Genomic DNA, 26,270 nt, shown 5'->3' with positions numbered 1-26,270 from the left:
AGTATGTATGGATAACTTAGAAAGATCAAAAAATTTGGAGAAGTAATGATATGCAGTTGAAAATAGGATTAATAGGGCCTATGGAAAGGATGGGGGAGAAAGCCAGGAGATTCAGTTTATAGTCTTGAAAATCAAATAAAAAATTATTTCAATTATTTCAATTATCCTGCTTTTTTCTATACACTCTCTCGCTGACTTTCGCCCTGCACATAAACGCCCACTGGCTGTTAGCAAAACCAAGTAGGAAAACAGAATATTGCTAATGACAGCTGTAAATCTTGAATAGTGAACAGTTGTTGGAGCTAAGAGCCTCATGGAGCTCAATATAAATGTATGAAGGATTTCATCCTTCTTGCAACTCCTCCTGGATGTTTTGTTCTCTTCTGCAGCATCGAGGACAACTACTGGTGTTGTCTGAGGTGCCCCACATAAGTTTGTCTTTTGAGGGGGTTGCAGGAAAGCTTTTTGTACGTGTACAGGAGCTGATCGATCACTGTGTTTGGAGTCAGGAAGTAATTGCCACTGAAATTCTACTCGATCCAGAACAGATTCTGGATTCCGCCTCCCCTGGTATGTCCCACGGAGGAGCTTACGGTCTTCAAACAAAAACATCTTGGAGGTCCCAGGCCACAGGGAGGTTTGGCTGGCCTCAACTAGAGCCAGGGCTTTTTCAGCTGTGGCTCCGATCTGGTGGAACGCTCTGTCACAAGAGACTAGGACCCTGCGGGACTTGACATCTTTCCGCAGGGCCTGCAAGACAGAGCTGTTCCACCGGGCCTTTGGCCAGGGCACAGTCTGACCCCCTCCTTTGGCAATCCTCACAGAACTCTAGCCCAATGGTTGCCATTAATTTGATTTGAACTGATTTTATAATGAACTGATTTTAGAATGCTGTATTATTTTACTGTTGTTAGCTGCTCTGAGCCCGGCTCTGGCTGGGGAGGGCAGGATATAAATAAAATTGTATTATTTATTTTATTATTCCAACGTATAGTTACCATAGTGAAAAAACATAAACACGTTGCATGATTCCCCCCAAAATAGACCAGAGGCAATTATCCAAGAGGCTGGGTTCTATAGCCTCTCTCTGTAAAGATTGAAATAAAAAAGAACGTCAAGAAACGTTTCCTTGTCTTTGTACCTTCCTGGGCAACCACCCTTGTTGCTCCTCAACCTTCACTTCTGCCTTGATGGTTAGAGTCTGATAGGGCTTTTGATAAGGCAATTCAACAGCCTTTGGATTTTGCTCTTCTTCCTCGGAACTGCAGCAGCCTTTGCCTTCAGTCTCCCTCTCATTCAAATGGAAGCAAACCTAGGCGCCCTAACTAACTTATCTGTAAAACCCATAAATATGGGGCAAAGCAGACAAAATGACAACCCATTCGCCATCAGTAAGTATAATGAAAAGTAAAGAACAGAACAGAAAATTGAATTACACCAGCTCTAAAACTCCAGCCCCAATATTTTAATTGGGCTTCCTTTTATTCCGGGGCTAAATAAATATTGAACATTGTTTCTGAAGCTGACAAACTGCACTGAGGTTCTCCTTCCACAGGCTTCCTCCATGTTGTTAATTTGCTCATAAGCATGGCATGCCAAGCTTTAGGCGACCATTTCTCAAGAATATGGATTTCGTTTCCGGTATTTGGCAATTAAAATCTGTTCAACAGATTTGCCATTAAGTATATGTATTTCTTAAGGACGCATCCCAGGAGGAGTAACTGTTAAGAGGTGTAAAAGGCATCTTTTGAATCTAACTAATTCTTCACTTCTACAATATCCTTCTGAAACGTGTGGGCATTCTCATCGCTTGAGGAATTTGGGAGTGTGTAACAATATATCCAACCATCTAAATAACACATGGTGCTGTTGCAGTAATTCAGTTCATGTCATAATAGGATATTATGGGTGATCTGCGTTTCAATAACTTGTGAGAGGTCAAAAATGAGAACTAAACATGCAGATTGTTGGATAACCAGCCTCATAAGGCCAACATGCTTAATTCTAATTAATGCATGAAGGGGTTAATACCACAGGGTGAGTTGTCCTGCCAGGCTTAGCTATGTCACCTACTGGTGTCATTTGTTTCTATTACTCTATTCTGCTTTAAGTGTTTTCAACTGAGCTTTTTGAGTTTGTGTTTGACGGGGTGTTTACACTTGCTGTGAGCTGCCCTGGAATCTTTAGGAAAGCAAGGGGAAGCATACAGATGGTTTTAAATTAATAAATTTATCTACAAGTGGCCTGGCTCGCTTACTCTCCACTCCCATCATTCTGCCCAGACGCTGAGGTCCAACGCCGAGGGCCTTCTGGCGGTTCCCTCATTGCAAGAAGCAAAATACAGGGAACCAGGCAGAGGGCCTTCTCGGTAGTGGCGCCGACCCTGTGGAACACCCTTCCATCAGATGTCAAAGAGATAAACAACTGCCTAACATTTAGAAGACTTCTGAAGACAGCCCTGTTCAGGGAAGCTTTTAATGTGTGACATTTTAATGTATTTTTCATCTTTTTTGGAAGCCGCCCAGAGTGGCTGGGGAAACCCAGCCAGTTGGGCGGTGTACAAATAATAAATTATTATTATTATTATTATTATTATTATTATTACTCGAGTCATCTGGAGCTCTTTTGTTATCAATTGCAGTGTAAGATACAACTCTCTCCCTCTTTCTCTCTGAGGCAGCTATTCAATCAGACTGCCTCAGTTGGAGATATAGGAAGCAGGGTTCATTTCAATCACTTTGTTGGAGGCCTGGCTCCATCAAGCACCTACTGCCCCTGAACTGTGCAGTCAGGTCATTATAGGAACAACTGTTCAGAAAACTGGTGTGCCTTTTTATTTTTCTCTGCCCTCCCTTTCCCTTTTACCTTGTGTGTCTTTTTCTTTGTTTAGATTGTAAGCCTGCAGGGAGCGACTGTCTGGTTCCAATTGTATGAAGAGCAGGGTGCAAATGCTCTAAATTATATATAGCATGAGTCAGTTAATCTCAGGTTGGTGGGTTCGAGCCCAACGCTGGGCAAAAAATTCCTGCCTTCCAGGGAGTTGGACTAGATGACTCTCGTGGCCCCTTCCAACTCTACGATTCATATAACACAGAATGAAACAAAGCAATCTGGAAAACCAAACCACCGCAATAAATCAAACTTCTATCACAGCTCTGTGAGATGTAAATCTTCAGCAGGCTCCAGCCAGTAGGCTCTTTTCTGGCAAGCACATGCTTGCAACACTATGGTGTCTGGATAGCGCCCGCCGAGCTGTCAAGGGCTGGCTTTATATCGATGCTCCTGGCTTTCAGCCGGTGGGCGGATCTTTTGAATCTTGCATCTCTTCCAACTTTTAAATCTACATTTCTATGCATGCTGGAGAACCCTCGATTGAACAGAGTGGGGGTGTGATGGCCTGGGATTCGGACTCAGAGGCTGAACCTGAGGAATCCCAGCCTGCACAGGAGTCCCCGCCTCCAGAACCAGCTGAGCCGGGGCTGGGGCCTCAGCCTGAAGGGTCCTCACCTGTGCTGGATCCTTAGGTGCAAGCACCAGCTGAGTCTGCTCTGGCTCCTGGGGTGATGGAGGACCCATTGCCTGCAGGTGCTCCACTCTCAGCCCCGTCAGAGGAAGCTGAGGTTGCCTCTGGGTCTGGTAACCCTCCAGCCTCTCCTGAGTTGCAGAGGCTCAGGGCAGAGAGGCGGAAGGAACTAAGTTCCCGCAGGAGGAGTGCTCGCCTCCAGGCCAGGAGAGGTGAGTCACCTGTGGACCGGGGCCGCCCTATGCCTCGGGGCAGATAAAAGCCAGCCAGCCCCAGTCCCAGGTTGCAGGAGCAACTTTGTTGGTAGCCTGTTCCTGCCTGCACCCTGTCCTTCTCTTCTGCCAGAGTTCCTGACCTCACCTGACCCCCTGCCTTGGACCCCGCTTCAGCTTTGATGGACAGTCCATACTGCACCCTTGACCTCGGACTGGACTTGGACCTTGCTGCACGGTTAACCCTCGGGACCCGCACAGGGGCTTACAACTTCTAAGCAAGCATTCATAGGATCACCCAGCACAGTTATTGTACTCAGCAGGTTTAGGATTGCAAGAAGTTAAGCCTACCCAGTTCTTTTTTGCCACGAAACACATATTCACCAGTACGGGACTGATTCCTTGTACAGGCGATTCTTTGCCTAGAATTGGCAACCACCACAGGGAATGTCAAGACATCAAAGCTGCTCATCTTGGCACAAGCCCACCACTGCCAGGTCCCAAGTCAAAAAGGCAAAGCTGGGGGGATTAGCTTCTGAAGACCACCTCCCACTTGTTGTCATAGATGCCACAGCTGTGACATCATCGGCTGTGAAATGCCATAAGCGGGAAGGATGGCAACACAAACTCCCAAGAGCCTTTAGATGCTGCCAGGTGAGACTGCGCCGCCCAGGTGAGATACCCGGGGAAGGCTGGCGCATGAGAAGTGCAATGCTGGGTCAAAGAAATGGGTTGTCAGGGACCGTGTTGAGGAGGGCTACACTCAGGAGGAATGGTGGGAAGCCTCCCCCTCCTCCTGATCCGGATCCTGAATCTTCCCAGGAGCAGGAGGACAACATAGATTTGGAACAGTGGTTTGCAGAGGGGCATAGATCAGAAGGCAGAAGCTGGGAAATACTGGATGGGGAACATCTAGCAGAAGAAACACTGGGAGAGATGGGGTTAACAGATTCACTGTCTCTGGAAAGCATTCCTCCGCTCTCCCCAAGGTCAAGAAGAGATCAGAAAGGGGCAGAACAGGAAGCACAGAGGGTACAAGCTCAGACTGCAAGATGTAGGAGTGATGTGGATTAATAGGGATGGAAGAGGGTGGAATCCTTAATTGGGAGCACCGCCATTTCTAAGAGATGGGTTCTTTGTTCTCTCGCTGTGATTATTAAAGTTTCTAACTGGTAAGAAGAGTCATTTTCCTTTGTTCTGCTTATCTACTGCCATGGCGGGGTCAGGGGAGGAAGGTGATTTCCTGGAGCCTGACATGGGTCCACCTTGCTCTGCATTCTGCCCATGGAAGGAAAAGGCTTTAAAGGACAGAGAACAGACAAAGGGGGATAACTTGTCCGTCATGAACGGAATTGGAAAAGAACAATAGCCTGGATTTAAAGCAGTGCTCCAAACACCCGAGGATAAATTTCAAAATAAATAAATAAAAACCAAGCATCCGTTTGCCCCCTTGTGTTGTTTTATATTTGGTAACAAAGAGCTTTATTGTTGTGCTAGCCAAAGGCCGTGACAAATCGAAAAGCAGAACACAAAACAGAGCTATATGCCTAGCATTTATTAGGAAAACTAACAGACTGGCTACATGCAAACAAAATTCTGCGTGGAGAACAAGGGACCAAATCGTATTAGCAGGAAGTATACCGGCAACAAGAAGAACAAGTTGTCTCTGCTGCATTTATTGATTTATTTGCCGCTTTCGACTCCATAAATCATAGCAGCTTGTGGGAGAAACATCTGAACACCAATATTGAACCCAGACTCCTCCTGCTGATTCGAGTTTTATCTGGAGAGCATCTGGCTAGCATCCGGTAGCATTTACTAACTACCATAGAGTTGGAGGTCTTTTGCCTACATTTTATGTATATATATTAGAAATGGGTTGTTTTGGCAGAAAAACTAAATAATCAACATACACTGGGGGAATGTGTTTAGATTAGAAATACAATTATCTCTGAACACGTTCTGGAGCTGGTTATAATACTGCCTGTCACAGTATTGCACGGTCTTGTGTTCCCCACATTAATTTCTGTGCTAAGAAAATAATTTATTTTGCCTTCAGACAGCTTTAGGGACAACTGAATTATGTTTTTTTCTCCTCACTTGGTTCGTTTGTTTTATTTTTTTCCAAGTTATAGCCCATTTTTCTGCATATAACACTTGAAGCGATCAACAACAATAATAATAAAGATGTATTGTTGCAAAATTGGAGAAAGCAAATTTGGAGGAAGAGAACTTTTGACTGTGCAACACACACCCCCGGCTTTTTAAAAAAGTAAATAAATAACAGCAAGAGAAAAAGAGCAGATAAAAATCAATCAAGTGTCAGAACAGTCAACAGGCAGTGTTCACTAAAAACACGTTGAAATGAGCAGTAACAAAAGAAAGTCAACTATTTGCTCCAAGCATGATTTTATTTATGATTTTCTGTAGCTGCTTTTCATATAAAATATGGCACTGGGGCTCAGTTACACATATTTGCATGTAAGGTAAAGGTAAAATGTAAAGGACCCCTGGACGGTTAAGTCCAGTCAAAGGAGACTATGGGGTTGCAGCGCTCATCTCGCTTTCAGGCCAAGGGAGCTGGTGTTTGTCCACAGAAAGTTTTCCGGGTCATGTGGCCAGCATGACTAAACCACTTCTGGCGCAATGGAACACTGTTTATCTCCCCCCCCAGTGGTACCTGTTTATCTACTTGCACTGGCATGCTTTCGAACTGCTAGGTTGGCAGGAGCTAGGACAGAGCAATGGGAGCTCACCCCGTCATGGGGATTCGAACCACTGACCTTCTGATTGGCAAGGCTAAGAGGCTCAGTGGTTTAGACCACAGCCTTCCTCTTAGCATATTTCTCCCTTTTGTCCTGAGTTCGCGTGTCTTCAAAGCCCATGACACCTTTGGTAAAGGCTGTTCTCCAGTTGGAGCACTCGCAGACCAGTGTTTCCATTTGTGTTTATACTACATATTTTAAGATTTGCCTTGTCTTTAAACCTCTTTTGTTGACCACCCGCATTATGCTTTCCATTTTTAAGTCTGGAATAGAGTACAGTGGTACCTTGGGTTAAGTACTTAATTCGGTCCGGAGGTCCGTTCTGAACCTGAAACTGTTCTTAACCTGAAGCACCACTTTAGCTAATGGGGCCTCCTGCTGCTGCTGTGCTGCCGCTGCACGATTTCTGTTCTCATCCTGAAGCAAAGTTCTTAACCTGAAGCACTATTTCTGGGTTAGTGAAGTCTGTAACCTGAAGCGTATGTAACCTGAAGGGTATGTAAACCGAGGTACCACTGTAGTTGCTTTGGAAGACGATAATCAGGCATCCGCACAACATGACCAGTCCAACAAAGTTGATGTTGAAGAATCATTGCTTCGACACTGGTGGCTGGAGTAGGACTGGGAGCTGTCCAGCAGAACTACCAGGTGGTGGCAATCTTTGCCAGGAGGCCTGGACCAGAGGAGGAACTGTCCAACAAAATCCAGAGCTAGCTTAGCAAAGCTTGGCGAGGCGCTGACTCAGAGCTCTTGCACCAGCAACTAACAGAGATAAAAGGTGAATGTGCGTGTTTTTAGCAGAACCAGCTGCCGTGCCTCTTCCTGGAGTTCAGTGGCGTAAAAAAGACATGCTTCATCCGAGCTCAGCTCTCATTCAACCATCTGAGGCACAGTGGCTCCACAGCCCTGGAGCAAACTCCGAAGAGGAAATATGTCAAAGACTGTTTTCCCTCTACCCCCAGCTCTGAGTCCCAGCAGTTGAAAGGTTCGTGCCCCCATTTTATCTTCTGCCAGGGATATGTCCTTTCCTACTGGAGAATAGGAATATTGAGATATAACCAGTAACGGGATATTATAAGCTATAATGCCTGTTGTCTTTGTCCATGGAGTTTTCTTGGCAGGGATACTGGAGTGGCTTGCCGGTTCCTGCTCCAGGTGGAACACGTTTGGTCAAAACTCTCCACTATGACCTGTCCATCTTGGGTGGCCCTGCACGACATAGCTTATAGCTTCTCTGAGGTATTCATCACCTTGCCAACAAAGGTCCGTATAGTTAAAGCTATGGTTTTCCCAGTAGTGATGTATGGAAGTGAGAGCTGGACCATAAAGAAGGCTGATCACTGAAGAATTGATGCTTTTGAATTATGGTGTTGGAGGAGACTCTTGAGAGTCCCATGGACTGCAAGAAGATCAAACCTATCCATTCTTAAGGAAATCAGCCCTGAGTGCTCACTGGAAGGACAGATCATGAAGCTGAGGCTCCAATACTTTGGCCACCTCATGAGAAGAGAAGACTCCCTGGAAAAGATCCTGATGTTGGGAAAGATGGAGGGCACAAGGAGAAGGGGACGACAGAGGATGAGATGGTTGGACAGTGTTCTCAAAGCGACCTGCATGAGTTTGACCAAACTGCGGGAGGCAGTGGAAGATAGGAGTGCCTGGAGTGCTCTGGTCCATGGGGTCACAAAGAGTCGGACACGACTAAACAACTAAACAACACCAACAACATAACCTATAATCAGGGCTCCCCCCCCCCACAAGCCAGAACTCGTCAGAACTCAGTTCCAGCACCTCTCAGGTGGGTACCATTGCCATTATATGAGAACAAGGGAGGCACTCGTGGTGAGTTCCGGCACCTTAAGGTCCATAAATAACAACACCTTAGAGGTCCTGGGCCCTAAGGAAGTTAGATTAGCCTCAACCAGAGCCAGGGCCTTTTCAACATTGGCTCCGGCCTGGTGGAACACTCTGTCTCATGAGACCAGGGCCCTGAGGAATCTGATTTCTTTCCGCCTGGCCTTTGGCTTGGAATCAACTGGATCCCCTACCCCTTTCTTTTTTCCTTTCTCCTTCTGTTTTGGAACTCCTATCTAGGGACTTCCCTGGCTTTTTTGTGGCCCATGTAGGACCAGTCTGGATAGTTAGCCTTGGTGAAGACTTGACGTTTTTATCCCCCAAAAAGTTTTTGATTAAGTTTCCACTGTAATGAAGCTGCATTTTAATTTTTTAATGTTATATTTTAATCTTGTTTTTTTAGCTGTATTTCAATCGTTTTGATATTTGGTGTTAGCCCGGTGGTGAGCCCGGTCTTGGCTGGGAAGGGCTGGGTAATAATAATAATAATAATAATAATAATAATAATAATAATAATAGTAATAGAAAAATAGCACTGGATATAATAACACCTGGATAGCTCAATCGGTAGAGCATGAGATTCTTAATCTCAGGGTTGTGAGTTTGAGCCCCACGTTGGACGAAAAGATTCTTGCTTTGCAGGGGGTTGGTTTCGACGACTCTCGTGACCCCTTCCAACCTTACGATTCTATGATTCTATTCTTCTCCTTGATTGGAGTTTGATGCTGCTTTGAGTTTCATTCTTTTGCTAGCCAGCCTGGAAATGCCAATTGACTCTGAAGCATGGCATATGAATCTTAGCAATAAATGACTTTTGTTTGCTTATTTTTTTTATTAATACCTTATACCCCCATTTCCTGTTCAAAACAGAACATCCAAGGGGGATAACAATGGAAGGGGGGGGGAAAGAGGGATTAAAAAATACATAAAATGATCAGATACAATAAAATCAACCCAAAATCATGGAAAAAACCGGGGGGAAACCAGTAATAAACAGAACAACTAGCCCTCTAACCCACCAACCTTTGGAGCAAAAAGGTTTTTACAGTATCTCCTGAATGGGTGGTAAACACCCCAGGCTTTGAGCCCAGAGCTCTCTATCTGTATGCCTCCATTTTGCAAACCTGGAACAATGATTGCATTGTTACTTCCGAGTGAGCATTTTTTTTCTTAGCAAGATTTTGGCAGGCCATACATCATCGCTGGAGCACACACATTGCATGCAGAATGTTCCGGGTTCAATCCTTGATATTGGAAACCCTGGATAGCCTACAACCTCTCAATGCAGACACCACTGAATGAGGTAGACCAGGGGTCAGCAAACCTTTTCAGCAGGGGGCTGGTCCACTGTCCCTCAGACCTTGGGGGGGCAGACTTTATTTTTTGGGGGGGGGGGAATGAATGAATTCCTATGCCCCACAAATAACCCAGAGATGCATTTTAAATAAAAGCACACATTCTACTCATGTAAAAACACCAGGAAGGCCCCACAAATAACCCAGAGATGCATTTTCAATAAAAGGACACATTCTACTCATGTAAAAACACGCTGATTCCCAGACTGGATTGAGAAGGCGATTGGGCGGGATCTGGCCCCCGGACCTTAGTTTGCCTACCCATGAGGTAGACCAAGGATCTCACTCCGTGTAATCAGGGACGGACTCTGGTAATATGGTGCCTTAGCGAGGACAAAATTTGGCACCCTACCCCCCCCCCCATTATTTCTTATTTCTCCAACAATTCCTTTCCTATTTAATATTATTCTGCACCCCCTCAGCTCGATGCCCTTTGCAATGGAACCACCTGCACTGCCCTAAATCGAGCAATTTAGGCATTTTCCTTTGTCCCCAGACTGTCTGCTAAAAGCCCAGAATTGCTGTTGATTAACAACAACAACAACAACAATTTATTATTTATACCTCGCCCATCTGGCTAGGTTTCTCCAGCCACTCTGGGCGGCTCCCAATAGAATATTAAAAACTTTTACGATAAAGCATCAAACATTAAAACTTCCCTATACAGGGCTGCTCTCAGATGTCTTTTAAAAGTCAGGCAGTTGTTTATTTCCTTGACATCTGATGGGAGGGCGTTCCACAAGGTGGGCGCCACCACCGAGAAGGCCCTCTGCCTGGTTCCCTGCAACCTCACTTCTCACAGTGAGGGAACTTGGAGCTGGACCTCAAGTATCTGGGCTGCATGATGGGGGTGGAGACGCTTCTTCAAGTGCATCATAATGCGCTAATGAGGTTAGGAGATGGTCACTGGGTAGGTGGGGGGTTTCTCTGTTAGCTTTGAATCTCTCTGTCATTTTGAAGGAGGTTTCCATCATTGGAAAAGGCGGAGCCCATTTTAGAGCTGGCAAGAAGCAGGAGCAGAGGTGTTCTGTGCTTGCAAGAGACACAAACAGGTGAAAGTGTCTTTGCACGTGGGGTCCCCTTTGCATTAGCTGCTGCGCTGCTTGCTTGAGGTACCTGTTCCCCAATTCCTTTACCAGTATTATTTGTAAATCCCCAGATATTGCATATCCACCGTAAGCCTCCGACACACTCTCATCAAAAGAAAACCCAACACAGCTGTGGTGGCCCCAGCTTTTCTCCTTATATCCTTATCTCCTTATGGCCCATTTTCTTGTGATAGCAGGTAGGAGTCCATTTCTTAAGTATGTTGGACCTGAGCTATTTTATTTGAAGCCGGCGGGTTTTAAGCAACAGAACAATGCCCACTGCAGGCGTCGGCTGTATTAGCGGCTCTGCTCTCAGGCGCCAGCACAACGCCTTTGTTTCTGATGTTCCAAAGTTCTGGTGTTTGCAGGATCTTTATCACGACTTCCTCAAAGGCAGTTTCCACGCCATCCTTCATTTTAGCACTGGTCTCTAGGCAAAAACAAACAGCAAGGCACTGCTTGAAATGTGAAGACCTAGGCATTGCAGAGTTTCAGTTTGCATTCAGAGTGGCGTTAGTACTAGGCACCAAAAATACTAAATACAAGCTGTTAAACTTCAGCAGTCCCCAATGCAAGGGGAAGATCCCCTCTTAACTCATTGCTCCCACTTCTGTATTTAAACTTAACTGGGGATGCAGTAGGCGGAAATCAGACAGCAAATCAGCACAGAAGTTATGAAGAACAGTTATCTGGGGCTCCTATGACTCCCACCTGGGGAAGCCTCCCAGGAGCCATAGGAATGCAGGGCCCATCGATTGCCTTAAAGGTAAAGGGACCCCTGACTATTAGATCCAGTCGTGGCCGACTCTGGGGTTGTGGCACTCATCTCGCTTTATTGGCTGAGGGAGCCGGCATACAGCTTCCGGGTCATGTGGCCAGCATGACTAAGCCGCTTCTGGTGAACCAGAGCAGCGCATGGAAACACTGTTTACCTGCCCGCCGGAGCAGGCATCTATTTATCTACTTGCACTTTGATGTGCTTTCGAACTGCTAGGTTGGCAGGAGCAGGGACCGAGCAACGGGAGCTCACCCCATTGTGGGGATTCAAACCGGCAACCTTCTGATCAGCAAGCCCTAGGCTCTGTGGTTTAACCCACAACGCCACCCGCATCCCAATCAATTGCCTTACTGTAAATTTGTAAATTAAATCAGGCTTTGTATTCATTTGATCTTTTATGTATGAATTTATTCTGAAACAGCGTATAGAAATAGCAGGGAAGGAAAGTCTGGACAGTTGAAGAAGGGGAAAAGACTTTTTTAACATTCATTTTCTAAAGGGGTTTCTAAAAAGGTAAAAAGGCAAAGGACCCCTGGACGGTGAGGTCCAGTCAAAGGCGACTATGGGGTGGCGGCGCTCGTTTCACTTTCAGGTTGAGGGAGCCGGTGTTTGTCCGCAGACAGCTTTCCGGCTCATGTGGCCAGCAGGACTAAACCGCTTCTGGCACAATGGGACACCGTGACGGATACCAGAGCACACGGAAACGCTGTTTACCTTCCCGCCACAGCGGTACCTATTTATCTATTTGCACTGGCGTGCTTTCGAACTGCTAGGCAGGAGCTGGGACAGAGCAATGGGAGCTCACCCTGTTGTGGGGATTCAAATTGCTGACCTTCTAATCAGCAAGCCCAAGAGACTCAGTGGTTTAGACCACGTCCCTAAAGGGGTTTCTATTAGTAGCTGTTGTGCAGTTAGTTAGTTAGTTATGCCTAATGTGGCAAAAGCAAGGAGCAATCATGGATCTGTTAAAGATCTGTTGTGGTTCTTCTTTGTTGAATGAATGCGCCAATGTTTGTACAAAGAAATATTAACTACTAAACAGCAGAGAGATTTCCCTGAAAGAGCAGGCCTCTCTTTGTACAAGGCAAATCGATGCTTTGATTTATTTCTGCGCAGTCGAAATGTTGTGAAAGGGAATTGCATCTACAGTGCCGTTTACCAAGGGGGTTTATGGGAGGAGCTGATGGAAGTTTGTTTGTGGGTTCTGCTAATTTTGAGAAATCTGTTGCCACGGCCAATAGGATCGCCTAAACAGACACACAAAATAGAAGAGCTGTGCAGCTGCTTTGAATCCAGATGTCCCCAACTAGGATACCCTGCACCTACAAGAAGAACTGGGAATGTTCCTGGCCTGAATCCCCAAACAGCCAATTCCACTCAGTGTAGACAATATTGAGCTAGATGGAGCAATGAGTCTGACTCACTCTAGCAGCCTTTCTCAACTGTGGGTCCCCAGATGTTGATGAACTACAACTCCCATCACCCCTAGCTAGCAAGGCCAGAGCTCAGGGATGATGGGAGTTGTAGTCCAACAACATCTGGGGACCAACAGGTTGAGAACCACTGCTGGATCTTCCTTCCTTTTACTGCTGCCATCTCTGTGTCTTGAACAGCAGTCTTGCAGGCAGACACGTAGCAGGTGAACCCTTTCCTTGCTTGGAGAGCAACATGGATTTACCTGCTCATTTTCTGCATGCAATATTGTTCTTTAAGACACATGGATGGGCCCAACAGAAAGGTGACTGCTCCAATATGTTCTGAAGGCAGCCCGTATTGAAAGTTTTTTTATGCTTGACATTACCGTATTTTTCGCCCCATAGGATGCACCGCCCCATTGGACGCACCTAGTTTTTTTGGAGGGGAAATAAAGAAAAAAAATTTTATTTCCCCCCCCCAGGCTCAGGGCTGGGGCGGGGGAAGCCCGAGCTTCCCCCGACCCCAGCCCCCAGGACAGGCTGCTGCCCGCAAGCCTTGCGAGCCCGGCGGTACCTCCCGCCGGGCGCACGAGGCTTGGGGATAGCTTCCTGAAGCCTGGAGAGCGAGAGGGGTCAATGTGCACCGACGCCTCTCGCACCCAGGCTTCAGCGAAAGCAACGCAAAGCCTCCAGAGCGTGGAGGGAGTGCTCCCTCTGCGCTTCAGAGGCTTCGCGTTGCTATCACTGAAGCCAAGGAGCCTGCATTCGCTCCACAGGATGCACACACATTTTCCCTTCATTTTTGGAGGGGGAAAAGTGTGTCCTATAGGGCGAAAAATACGGTATGTTTGTATATTTTGCTGGAAGCTGCCCAGAGTGGCTGGGGTATACATAAAATTATTATTATTATTATTATTATTATTATTATTATTATTATTATTCCCGTTTCAACCTTGGTATACCAGCCAGCCCCTTCTGCGGGTTCTCTTCACATACCTACGAAGAGCATGGAGTGTTTCTGAGCAAATTGCAAGCCTTCCTTTCTTTCTACCTCACGATCCGTCTATAGATAGGGAGAGAATGTTATCAGACACTGGACCCAAGTGGTGGATTGTATAAACACACACACACACACACACACCAAATCAGGATGTTGCATTCCTACTGAATCAGTAAATGTCCAGCTAGATTATCTTAGCAGCTCAGCTACCATCCCTCAGTTTTGACAGCATTTGAAGTTTTTAGCTGCTAAATTCCAAACTGTCAAATGCTGGAACAAGAGGGACAGGGCAACAGAATTGACAACAGTAATTATGTTGCCCAAACCCCAGGGCATCTTTCCTAAGGTTCTCCAAATGATACAAACATTGCATTTAATAAGCTGTATCTTGATTAGGATGACTGATGCTCATGAATGCAGTTCTGCCTCTCATTTGTCGGTGATTGAAAGGGAGAGGAGAACAAGGGTTCTTGAATTGCCTTTCCCCCATCCCTGGATAAAACAATAGCAGGGCTGTTATTTCTGAGGCTGATGCCTCAGAAAACACAACGATCTGCGACCTAGCCAAACGCCAGCCTGGGATTCCCTTTTTTGCATGCACAAAGCTACCCAGAGATTGCTCTGGGTCTTAATTGCATCAATTAAGGACTCAAATCCAGAGAGACAGAAGACAGCTTGTATTCCCTTCCCTGCTTACTGCCCTCTGAAGCCAATTCTGGACATATCACAAGTACCTCTCGCTTTCTGCACTGATAACCTCCGGAATTGACATGTGTTTAATGAATGTTTGGGGTGAAATTTGTTTTGCACGGAATGTCTAGCCAACTGCATTGTGTGAGGTCAAGAAGGAATTTTAGGCAGAGTAATTTGTTAAAGGCCCCTCTCCGCCCCCTTTACACTTGTGGAACTGCTTGGGGAATGGCCAGCTGGCTTTGTGATTAACACGAGGGCTAGCCAATCAGCGTTGCCAGACGAGGAGAAGTGCTTCTTGACTGGCTGGTCCTTGTGCCAATCAGTGCCGTGCAAATTCAGCTTCTGCTGCCAAGCAGAAGAGCTGCTTCCCCTTTGCATTTGATCCTGCTGCAAATTACGTATGCCTCCTGCGCAGCTATAGCAAAGATCTGATGGATGTCGAACAACCCCAGGGGCTTTTGCTTGTGTGTTTGCTTCCCTCTGCCTTTATAACAACTTTGGGAGACGAGGCGCCGCACACCACGAATCAATCACGGTTGTTGTTGTTTTTTAGTGCCCATATTTTGTTCACGGAACAATTCGCTTCAGAGATGCACAACGAAGCAAGAGGGAAGAAAAAGCCAGAAAAAGACAGGCAGTATCAGCAAGAGCCGTGACGTGGCTGTCTCTTTGCTCTGTGAGCTGTTTTTTCTTGTTGTGGGGGTGGGAGCCCCGAAGCCACAGAAAAATCCAGTGATTTACACACATACACACACACATATGAAAAGCAGCAACGAAACACAAGGGGCTCTCAAAAGACTAAACAGATTGCCCATTAAGGCAGAGCAAGAGGGAGAGGTCTCTCCCAGGAAGATGAGGTATGGAGTCAGCTGCTGCCTCTGGCAAAGCGTAGGAGGCACAAGCAGGCAACAACAACAGGAGCGAAGAGACCGACTCCTGCAGGCTGGGACAAGGCTCTGGAAGGATGCAGAGAGGCTGGAAGCCATTGCTGTCAGCCTCATGAATCCTTTTGCTCTAGCCATTAACGGGGCCTGCACGTCAGCTATACCAGGGCCTGCAGGCAGCCCGCATTAACCATCAGCAGACGTGAAATGCACATGGCCTCTTTTAAATTAGGTAAAGGGGAAAAGGGACCCCTGACCATTAGGTCCAGTCGTGACCGACTCTGGGGTTGCGGCACTCATCTCGCTTTATTGGCCAAGGGAGCCGGCGTACAGCTTCCAGGTCATGTGGCCAGCATGACTAAGATGCTTCTGGCGAACCAGAGCAGTGCACTGAAACGCCATTTACCTTCCCACTGAAGCGGTACCTATTTATCTACTTGCACTTTGATGTGCTTTCGAACTGCTAGGTTGGCAGGAGCAGGGACCGAGCAACGGGAGCTCACCCCGTCACAGGGATTCGAACCGCCAACCTTCTGATTCGCAAGTCCTAGGCTCTGTGGTTTAACCCACAGTGCCACCTGTGTCCCTTTCTTTTAAATTAGAGGCGCACAACTCAACAATTTCCCATGGGGAAGCGTTTGGCAACAGTGCCGGCTCTCCGTTCGAACCTATCCATTCTCCAACAGCCTCCTTGTGTTCTCTCTGCAGCCCAGAGCAAATGCTCCCCCTCAAAACCATCCCTCTTTTTTCCACTGGACATCATCCTCTCTGCACAACCACAGTCCTCTGTGCACCTCCGACTCTCAGGCACTTCCTCCTGTTTCTTCCTTCCTGCATCCCCATTTCTCAAATAACCCCATATTTTTCCTCCTTGCACCACCACAGGTCTCTCTGCACCTGCTCTCCACCTTCTCTCCAATGAAACATCTGCATCTGTTGATATTTTCTCCCCTGACCCTCTTGTGGACCCGGAAGCAGAAAAGCCCCATCAGGCTGCAGTCCTAGGACAGGCATTCTTGGTCAGCAACGACTAGATGAGCAAACGAGAAGCAGCGGCGTGCCAAACGTCCCCAGTGGGTTCTTGTATTCCAGCTCTTCCAGTATTTGTTAGCTGCTGCGCACACAGCCCTGCTTTCATACGCTCTGGGCACCACAATTTAAGGAGGATATTGACACGCTGGGACGTGCAGAGAGGAGGGCGACCAAGACGATCAAGGGTCTGGAAACCAAGCCTTATGAAGAATGGTCGAAGGAGCTGGGCATGTTTAGCCTGGAGAAGAGACTGAGAAGAGATATGATAGCCATCTTCATGGAGGATGCGGAAAACTTGTTTTCTCCTGTTCCAGAGAGCAGGACCCAAACCAAGGGCTTCAAGTCACAAGAGAGGAGATTGTGACTAAACATCAGGAAGAAATTTCTGGTGGCAAGAGCTGTTCGACAGTGGAATGGTCTCCCTCAGGAGGTGGTGGACTCTCTTTCCTTGGGAGATTTTAAAGCAGAGGTTGTGTGGCAACCTGCCATGTATGATCTGGTTGAGATTCCTGCATTTCAGGGGGGTGGACTAGATGGCCCTTGGAGTCCCACCCAACTCGACAATTCAATATTCAATGATGAGCAATTGTAATCTAGAGCCCCAGGAGAAGCAACACTTGCTCTTTAGGCCCACCATCTTCTTTAGCATTTGTTATGTACTAAGTTGAAAAGGATCCAAAATGCAGCAGTCTGATTGGTCCTAAAACAATAGGATTCAGAATGCAGCAGTCTGATTGGTCCTAGAACAATAGGACCCAGAATGCAGCAGTCTGATTGGTCCACAGGAGCCACCCAATCCAGCTCCAGGTGGAAGTGAATTCGCAGCCTGATTGGCCTACAGGAGAACCCTGGAATTAGCCAATCACGTGGGGCCCATTCTGTAAATAATGTATATAAAGCAGACATTCTGGGGGAACTTCCCTTTTCCTCTTCACCACTATGAGCTGAATAAAGAGCATGAAATCCACTCTCAACACCGAGTATATTTCAGCATTCGTGTCACTAATAAAACAGGAACTGCAAGATCAAGTTCAGCAACATCTGCAAGGCTACATGTTCCTCATCCCTGGCTTAGGATGTTGTGGCCGGACCGTGTGGGAATAATAATAAATAAAGGTGAATGTGATCTTTTTTTGCAATGCCTCATCACAGGGGGCTGGCCAGAACAGCAACACCACCATTCTAAGAAACAAATGCCATACACAAATCCCCCATGGCTTTGCACTTACCCCTGTGGCAGATAGTTTTAATGTCCTAATGATATCTTGCTTGTCTTTCAGGCTGTACACTGCTTAGGGATTATTTTTTTTAAAAAAAAGATAAATGCTTTCAAATAAATAAAACGAGCAGGCTCCCAGCTCCCAACTGACCTCGTCGATTTTGTTGCCCACCAACATCTTCACGACGCTTTTCTTCGTGAAAACATCCAGCTCTTGCAGCCAGCATTCCAGTCCCGCAAAAGTTTCCCTCTTAGTGACGTCGTAAACTGGTCAGGAGGGACAAAAACAAACAGGTCTTTCCTCACTCAGATGCATTTTGTGTTCACATGAAAAGAGCAAAACAGGAAGGAGAAGCAGCTGCTGTTCCCCCCAGTCTTGGCCTGTCAGGGGGTTCTGTGAGGCTGTCCACCCTGCAAATTACGCTCGCCTGTCAGTCAGCTGACGTCATTCCGACAGCTGGTGACATCAGCTTGAAGGATTCTGCTCTGCAGAGCTACAGTTCTCAAAGTTCCCTGTGAAAAGGGATTGGCTGTTAAACCACTCTAGGAATAACAGCTCTGCGAGGGGAACAGGGGGCCTTCCTAACACCTCTCAGTGCCCTTATCAAACTACAGCTCCCAGAATTCTTTGGAGGAAGCCATGACTGCTCAGAGTGGTACCATAGTGAATGGTGTGAATGTGTGCTTTCTGAGTACAGTGGTACCTCGGGTTAAGTACTTAATTCGTTCCGGAGGTCCGTTCTTAACCTGAAACTGTACTTAACCTGAAGCACCACTTTAGCTAGTGGGGCCTCCTGCTGGCGCCGTGCCGTCGGAGCACGATTTCTGTTCTCATCCTGAAGCAAAGTTCTTAACCTAAAGCACTATTTCTGCGTTAGCGGAGTCTGTAACCTGAAGCGTATGTAACCTGAAGCGTATGTCACCTGAGGTACCACTGTACCAATCTTAACAACCTTTGCCCGCTTGAAAACCTTTGCCTCTCCTGTTCCCGTTCACTTCTTTGTGACATATGTGACTTCTCTGAGTTAGCTTACGGTCCTCTTCCACCCTCCACATCCCTTTTTCCTTTTGTGCCATGCCCTTTAGATTGTAAGCCCAAGGGCATGGACTGTCTTGGTTTTTTTTTTTTTTAATTATTGATCTGCAAGCCACTCTGGGGAGTATTTTGGGGTGAAAGGAAGATCAAAAATGCTTTAAATAAACAAAACTGTAAGGAGTGCGGTTTTGTGAAAGTCACGGGCACACCTATTGCTGCAGTTTAACCTTGCATGACTGAATCGCTTTTGGAACTTTTAAACTCCCCCCGACATACACTTTAAAAGGAACCTGTGAGAATATTTCAGCAAGGTGAAAATGCAACTGGGTGGAGGGGTCTCTGTACTCGGAAAGGCTATTTACTCTATGGCCTAAAACCAATGTCAAATGGAAATGTCTCGGAAGCCAAGCTGAAACGCCTTCAGCCTTTATGTCTGAATTTTTTTTCAAGAAGTAGAGGCTCTCTGCCAAGAGAACAACCATTGCCAACCCTTGGCTTAGAGGCATGGACGCGAGGCAGCATTAATTGCTGTTCGACATCTGCCAGTGCCAGCTCGAACCATAGAGAAAAGTGTGTACTTCCATCTACCTCTGTCTCAATGCATTTCACTTCAGAATTCTGCTAATTACAAACCCGCTATGCCTGCCACGTACCTAAAATTATACCTTGAGCACCTCGGTAATAGCTAGGAGTTAAAGTCCGGAATCGCTCCTGCCCTGCCGTGTCCTACGGAAAGGGAAACAAAGGTGTTTAGAGCAAAGAGACCATTTAAAGCTCTGTAGCCCCAACGTAAGGGACGCGGGTGGCGCTGTGGGTTAAACCACACAGCCTAGGACTTGCTGATCAGAAGGTCGGCTGTTCGAATCCCAGCAACAGAGCTCCTGTTGCTTGGTCCCTGCTCCTGCCAACCTAGCAGTTCGAAAGCATGCCTGTGCAAGTAGATAAATAGGTACCGCTCCAGCAGGAAGGTAAACGGCGTTTCCCCAGAAGCGGCTTAGTCATGCTGGCCACATGACCCAGAAGCTGTACGCCGGCTCCCTCAGCCAATAAAGCGAGATGAGCGCCGCAACCCCAGAGTCGGCCACGACTGGACCTAACGGTCACGGGTCCCTTTACTTTTACCTAGCACCAACGTAAACTAATAGCTCCACACACACCCCCGCCATTGCCAGCCCCAGGACCCAATTGCCTTCCATAGGGACATCCCAGGGAAACAGGGCCTGGGGAGATGTCATGAGACTGGTTGGAAGCAGCGGAATGGTGGGAGGAACTAGCTGGGGAACCCCCAAGAGGGCTTAGAGCCCGAGGAGTGGTGGTGGGATGACAAGGAGGGAGAAGGCTGGGAAGAGGAGGAAGCTGAAGAGGTAACAGGGTTTGGTGAGCAGGGCAAGTCTCTGGCAGAGAGTCTGAATCTACAGGAGAGGAGGGAGGCCAAGAAGCAGAGATGAGTCAGGCTAGTGAAGTGTCACAAGTGTCTCCCCTCATAGATCTGAAACACAAACGCTCTGCTGGAGAGCAGACCCAGCAGTTTTATATTGAGCTATTTGTACAGGCACGAATAGTTTTAGCACCCTAGTCTGAATATGGCTGCTGCTCTGCTTTCTTAGAAGGTAGAACTACACTCACAAAACAACACCTCACTTTTTCTCAAAGCCATTTTTAAATCAAACAATCAATCAATCAAACAAACAAACAAACAAACAAACAAACCCAAGCCTTTCTTTATTTTTCACTAGGAAAAAAACAACATGCCCCATGTGTGCAGAAAATAAAATGGCTGCCATGTCCTGTATTGTTAAAGCTTGTCCTATATTTCAGGCCCCCCCCCCCCTCTCTCTGTGTGTATCTGTCTGTCTCTCTCTCTCTGCCAAGTTAGGGATCCTCTCCCAAGCACGTGTTTGAAAGGGTGTGCAAAAGGCCATGTATTTGAGCTCTGGGTAGCCAAGCACAGACAGACTTACAAATTCTTGTGTATGTCTGTGCGTGTGACGAATTCCAGAGGGGCCATCGCACGAGGCTGCACTAGATTGTAATGGACTGCTTTGAAGTCACTTCAGCACCAGATGGGAAGAGAAAAAAAGTACCAGCAGCCTGGTTTCCAACGGAGAGAAAAGGCGCTATTTACCCATATTGCGAGTTGCACGGGAAAGTCACCAAGCACCATCTTCTTCGCTTTGAAATCAACACCTGGGGAGAGACAGAGGAGAGAAAGAGAGGCGTCAGAGCAGACCCACCTGTTTTTGGAGAGGGCTTATCGAATGCTGCGTGGCAGGCATAGCAATTCCAACAGGAGGAAATCGAAATAAAATGTGAGGGGGCCTCTTGCTTGTTTGGATGGAGAAGTGGTGTGTTTCTCTTCAGACCTACTTTTCCAACCCCCCTGCCCCTGCTCCACTGATATGCGGCCCCTGGAAGATGGCCTATGAAGGAAAGAGGCCCAGAGGAGGAGATTCCCTGTCCTTGCATGATCCACACAGAGAGGCTGGTTAATGCTGGTAGGCATAGCTCTATTTGAGTCTCCCTGCCTGGACTTGCAAGTCAGGTGGTGGCCTGGGGCAGGAGAGCATTTCGGGCGCCAGTAAGGCAGCGTACAATCCCAGAGTGCCCTTTGCCATCGCTGAGGAGCAAAATGAGTGGCAAAATGGATCGCGCTGATCCAGGGCCAGGACTGGAACGAAGTACAGTGGTACCTCAGGTTAAGTATTTAATTCGTTCCGGAGGTCCGTTCTTAACCTGAAACTGTTCTTAACCTGAAGCAGCACTTTAGCTAAAGGGGCCTCCCGCTGCCGCCGTAGCACAATTTCTGTTCTTATCCTGAAGCACTATTTCTGGGTTAGCGGAGTCTGTAACCTGAAGGTACCACTGTATGCAGCAGCCGATCGGAAAAGTGTCTCTGAACACGCACAAATTGTCCCCAGCGCCGCACGACCGCATTCAAACTCTGTGCACGCCAGATTAGTAAACGAGGCTTCACTTTCAGAAAGAGATGCCTCAACGGTATTTATGTAATATGTGGTTCTCTATGCGCAGAAATGGAAGGAGGAGAGAACACCCTTCAAGGAAGAACAGTTGGAATATGGTGACTGCAGAGATGGCAGAATAGACAGCACTGATAAGACACAAATTCAGAATCTTTTAAAGGAGGCTGGAAACCATTTCTAGTCTGTATAAAAAGTTATTTGTTGAGTAGAAAATGTAACTTTTTATTTGGAGAAAAATAATAAAATATTATTATAAAAAATGAAAGAAAGAGGAGCTTCCAAAACAGTGGTTGTTCCAATATCTCTGTTTCTAAACAGTTTGCCTTTACAGTGGTACCTCGGGTTACATACGCGTCAGGTTACAGACTCCGCTAACCCAGAAATAGTACCTCAGGTTAAGAACTTTATCTCAGGATGAGAACAGAAATCGCATGGCGGCAGCAGGAGGCCCCATTAGCTAAAGTGGTACCTCAAGTTAAGAACAGTTTCAGGTTAAGAACGGACCTCCGGAACGAATTAAGTACTTAACCCAAGGTACCACTGTACATTTAGTGTTGCAGCATGCATAGGCTAGAAGCTCGCACTTGATTTTCACCTGGCCTTCCTACATTTGCCAGCATGTTGCAGCAACTCAAGTTGCGGGATGTGGTTTGGGGAACCCAGGGTTCAAATCCCCTCCCAGCCCCTGGAAGCTGTTGCCGGGTGCCTCTGGGCCACTTCCTCTCCACCTCGCAGGGTTGTTGTGAGGATGAAAGGAGGTGTGCTTTGTGTGGGGGGAGCTCCACGTAGGCCGCTTGAACTCCTTGGAGAAAGGGCAGAACAGAAACATAATAAATATACACTTAAACATAGAAGTAGGAGGAGGAGGAGTTTGGATTTGATATCCCGCTTTATCACTACCCTAAAGAGTCTCAAAGCGGCTAACATTCTCCTTTCCCTTCCCTCCCCACAACAAGGTGAGGTGAGTGAGGCTGAGAGACTTCAGAGAAGTGTGACTGGCCCAAGGTCACCCAGCAGCTGCATGTGGAGGAGCGGGGAATCGAACCTGGTTCACCAGATTACGAGTCCACCGCTCTTAACCACTACACCACGCTGGCTCTAGGAAGCTGCCTTATATCGAGTCACAGACTTGGTCAGTCTAGCGCAGTAATGTCTACACAGATTGGCAGCAGCTCTCCAGGATTTCAGGCAGGAGTTTTTTCCCGCCCTACCAAGAGGTACCAAAAATTGAATCCGGGGACCTTTCTGCACACAGATGCTCTGGCAACTGAGCCACAACCCTTTGAAAAATTATAAATATTATGAATAAATAAACATTATGCATGAATGAATGAATAACCCGCAACATCTCTGTTAAAGCAGGACACTATTTTTACACCTGCACCCAGGGACAGCTAGGGGCAGGATTCCTGCATTGCGGGGGTTGGACTAGATGACCCTGGGTGCCCCTTCCAACACTATGATTCTGTACAGAAGATAGAAGGCTGGAGCTGAGCTCACAGCAGCTTGGCTAAGGCCACTCATTAATAAATAATAATAATATTTTTTTATTTATATCCCGCCCTCCCCAGCCGAAGCCGGGCTCAGGGCGGCTAACAACAATAAAATAATACAACATTCTAAAATTATTTCATTATAAAATTAATTCAAATCGACTTGATGGCAACCATTGGGCTAGAGTTCTGTGAAGATTGCCAAAGGAGGGAGTCAGGCTGCGCCCTGGCCAAAGGCCTGGTGGAACAGCTCTGTCTTGCAGGCCCTGCGGAAAGATGTCAAGTCCCGCAGCGCCCTAGTCTCTTGTGGCAGAGCGTTCCACCAGATTGGAGCCACAGCCGAAAAAGCCCTGGCTCCAGTTGAGGCCAGCCTAACCTCTCTGTGGCCTGGGACCTCCAAGATGTTTTTGTTTGAAGACTGTAAGTTCCTCTTTGGGACATGCCAGGAGAGGCGGTCCCATAGGTACGAGGGTCCTAGGCCGTATAGGGCTTTAAAGGTTAAAGCCAGAAGCTTAAACCTGATCCTGTACTCCACCGGGAGCCAGTGCATTGAGACTGTCAAGCACAGCCGCACCCCACGTCTGTCTTCCTCTGGAAAAAAATAATATCCTGGGAATGCTAGTTTGTGAAGGGTGCTGAGAATTGCAACTATAGTTCCCAGGGTTCTTTGGGGGCAGGGAAGCCAGGAACTGCGGACAGGACCTGTGTTAAGAGATGGTGACATTTGAATCCCGGGCTTCCAAGGAGGAATGGAGGGGAACCCAAATGCCCACAACAGAGGGCAAGTTCCACCCCCCTCTCTTTCCAGAGAACAGGGGCAGCCAGGTGATGCTCACCAATGGTTGGGTTCAAGTAGGGCTCAAACTGATCCTCAGTGAATCTCAGCAGAAGGCTGTGGGTGGAGACAAGGAGAAAGAGGTGAGTTGCAGAGACAATCTGGGACTTGCTTCTCTCTCTCTCTCTCTCTCTCTCTCTCTCTCCAGCTGGAGCAGTTTCTCCCCAGCCCCCTCAGTGTGCCTCCCCTCCCCCACTTCCCATGCACCTGGATTTTCCTACTCCGCAGTCTCCGACCAAGAGTAGCTTCAGGATGGGCAGTGACCCAGCGTCTTCTCGCGCCATGGCCAGCTCTGTTGCCAGACGGAGCAAGGAATTTGGCAGGAGCAAAACAAGGGCGGCCCGCCCAACATCTGAGCCAGAAACACTGGAAGGAGAGAGGAGGAGGAGTCAGAATAAATATAGGTCGCCACCACCACCCCTTCCTTAGGCAAGGTGCACATTATGCACTAGAGAGCTGCATGAGGTTAGTTTGTGGCAGCGACTAGTTTCTAAAAATAGGGGTCTCAAGTCTTGCCTCCATATCTGAAAACTGCGCTCTGCTTGATCAGTGGTAAGGGGGAAAAGGGCACAACACTCAGGCTTCCCAGACAGGGTAGCTCAGTTGGTTAGAGCATGGGTAGGCAAAGTAAGGCCCGGGGGCCAGATCTGGCCCAATCGCCTTCTGAATCTGGTCCGCAGATGGTCCGGGAATCAGCATGTTTTTACATGAGTAGAATGTGGACTTTTATTTAAAATGCATCTCTGGGTTATTTGTGGGGCATAGGAATTCATTCGTTTCCCCAAAAAAATATAGTCTGGCCCCCCACAAGGTCTGAGGGGCAGTGGACCGGCCCCTTGCTGAAAAAGGTTGCTGACCACTGGGTTAGAGCGTGGTGCTGATAATGCCAAAGTTGCAGGTTCAATCCCCATAAGGAACACCTGCATATTCCTGTATTACATGGGGTTACACTAGACTAGAAGATCCACAGGATCCCTTCCAACTCTACAATTCTACGAGCCTCAGCAAACCTGCGCTTGCAAAACGGTGGAACAGCAATTTGGCAATGTTCTCCTTCTTCTGCTTGAAGGTAGATACTAGACTCAGTTCCCAAGCCCACGTTCAGCATCACGGTTTAACCTTCAAATATATCTGTGAAGTCTGTCTGCCCTGCGACGTATAGCGCAGTGTGCCCAGACCCGGGGACCTCTAGATATTGCGGGACTGCAACTCCCATCATCCCCTGACAATTGGCCACGTTGCTGGCGAAGGCTGATGGGAGTTGGAGTCCAACAGCATCGGTAAGGCCACAGGTTCCCCGGCTCCTCTATAGGGGATCTAAGAAGTGCTGTGTCTGATTTTTTTTTATGCACCAGATGGAGTTTTCGCAGAAATAGCACTGATTCCTACAGGATTTGCACCCAAGTATGAGTGCACAGGATCCCATCTTCAGGCTGAGATCCTAAACGTATTTTAAACCACTGAGATCCATTGCCTGGCTTCCACGGCGGCTAAAAACCCAGACTGAATTTCGTACTGATTGCTCCTGTAGAAATCGAGAAGGCAAGGATTCTCTTGGGACTAACAGCCACGCGTTGGCGCAGAGAAGGGGCTCAAAAGCGGGATTTCCCCCACCTTACCCGCACCAAAGAGATCCGGAGCAGGGGAAGGTCGTCATATAGCTAAGCTTTGATTCGGAGCCGGGCCAGCAGGAGGCCCAAGTCGCCTCCGGAGCATGAGAAGCTGTCTCAAGGCGGAAGAGTTGGGGTTTTTTCGCTCCCGCCGAGAGAGAGAGAACCCATCCCTCTCCCGCAAACCTCGAATTCAGGAGGGCACCTGTAGCTTTAAACTATAAACACCAAGATTTAACGGATCCGGAGTAAAAAAACAAAAACGGGAGGAAAGCTATTTTGGCCCGTGTGTGTGATTGCCGGTGCAAATCGGTGACTCCCGAATGGAGCAACTGGGCGCGCTCTCGATGGCCTAAGGGAGGGAGGTGGCGGGTGGAAACGGGTCCTGGGGGCGGCCGCGCTTTGCTGGCGGTGCGCCCAGGGCGCACGGACTCGTCCGCTTCCTCCCGGCCTGGCGCTGGGAGTTGCCCGGCGCGCACCAGCTGATCGCGGCCCCT

General features: G+C 47.6%; 1 protein-coding gene across 6 annotated transcripts in view; it reads right to left on the bottom strand.

Annotated features, from left to right (window-relative positions):
• Positions 1-26,270, bottom strand: part of LOC309516017 (ras-related protein Rab-18-B-like) — a 43,069-nt gene that overhangs the window by 16,499 nt on the left and 300 nt on the right. For 3 of the 6 annotated variants that reach the window (XM_082194475.1, XM_082194474.1, XM_082194473.1), the window contains exons 1-7: positions 25,783-25,912; positions 24,371-24,529; positions 24,165-24,220; positions 20,980-21,041; positions 19,508-19,580; positions 17,970-18,085; positions 13,987-14,053 (exon numbers count right to left, since the gene is read on the bottom strand). In XM_082194475.1, the coding sequence (XP_082050601.1) occupies positions 13,987-14,053; positions 17,970-18,085; positions 19,508-19,580; positions 20,980-21,041; positions 24,165-24,220; positions 24,371-24,529; positions 25,783-25,820 (571 nt within the window). In that variant the 5' untranslated portion in view covers positions 25,821-25,912. Of the gene's footprint in view, positions 1-11,014; positions 11,228-13,986; positions 14,054-17,969; positions 18,086-19,507; positions 19,581-20,979; positions 21,042-24,164; positions 24,221-24,370; positions 24,530-25,782; positions 25,985-26,270 lie in introns of those variants that run through there. The other 3 variants (XM_082194477.1, XM_082194472.1, XM_082194476.1) reach the window with 3 other exon arrangements.

Source organism: Podarcis vaucheri (genome assembly GCF_965113315.1).
Source record: "Podarcis vaucheri genome assembly, chromosome: 13".
Classification (NCBI taxonomy): domain Eukaryota; kingdom Metazoa; phylum Chordata; class Lepidosauria; order Squamata; family Lacertidae; genus Podarcis; species Podarcis vaucheri.
Note: the sequence above shows the minus strand (reverse complement) of the source record. Positions and strands in the feature narration are given on the sequence as shown.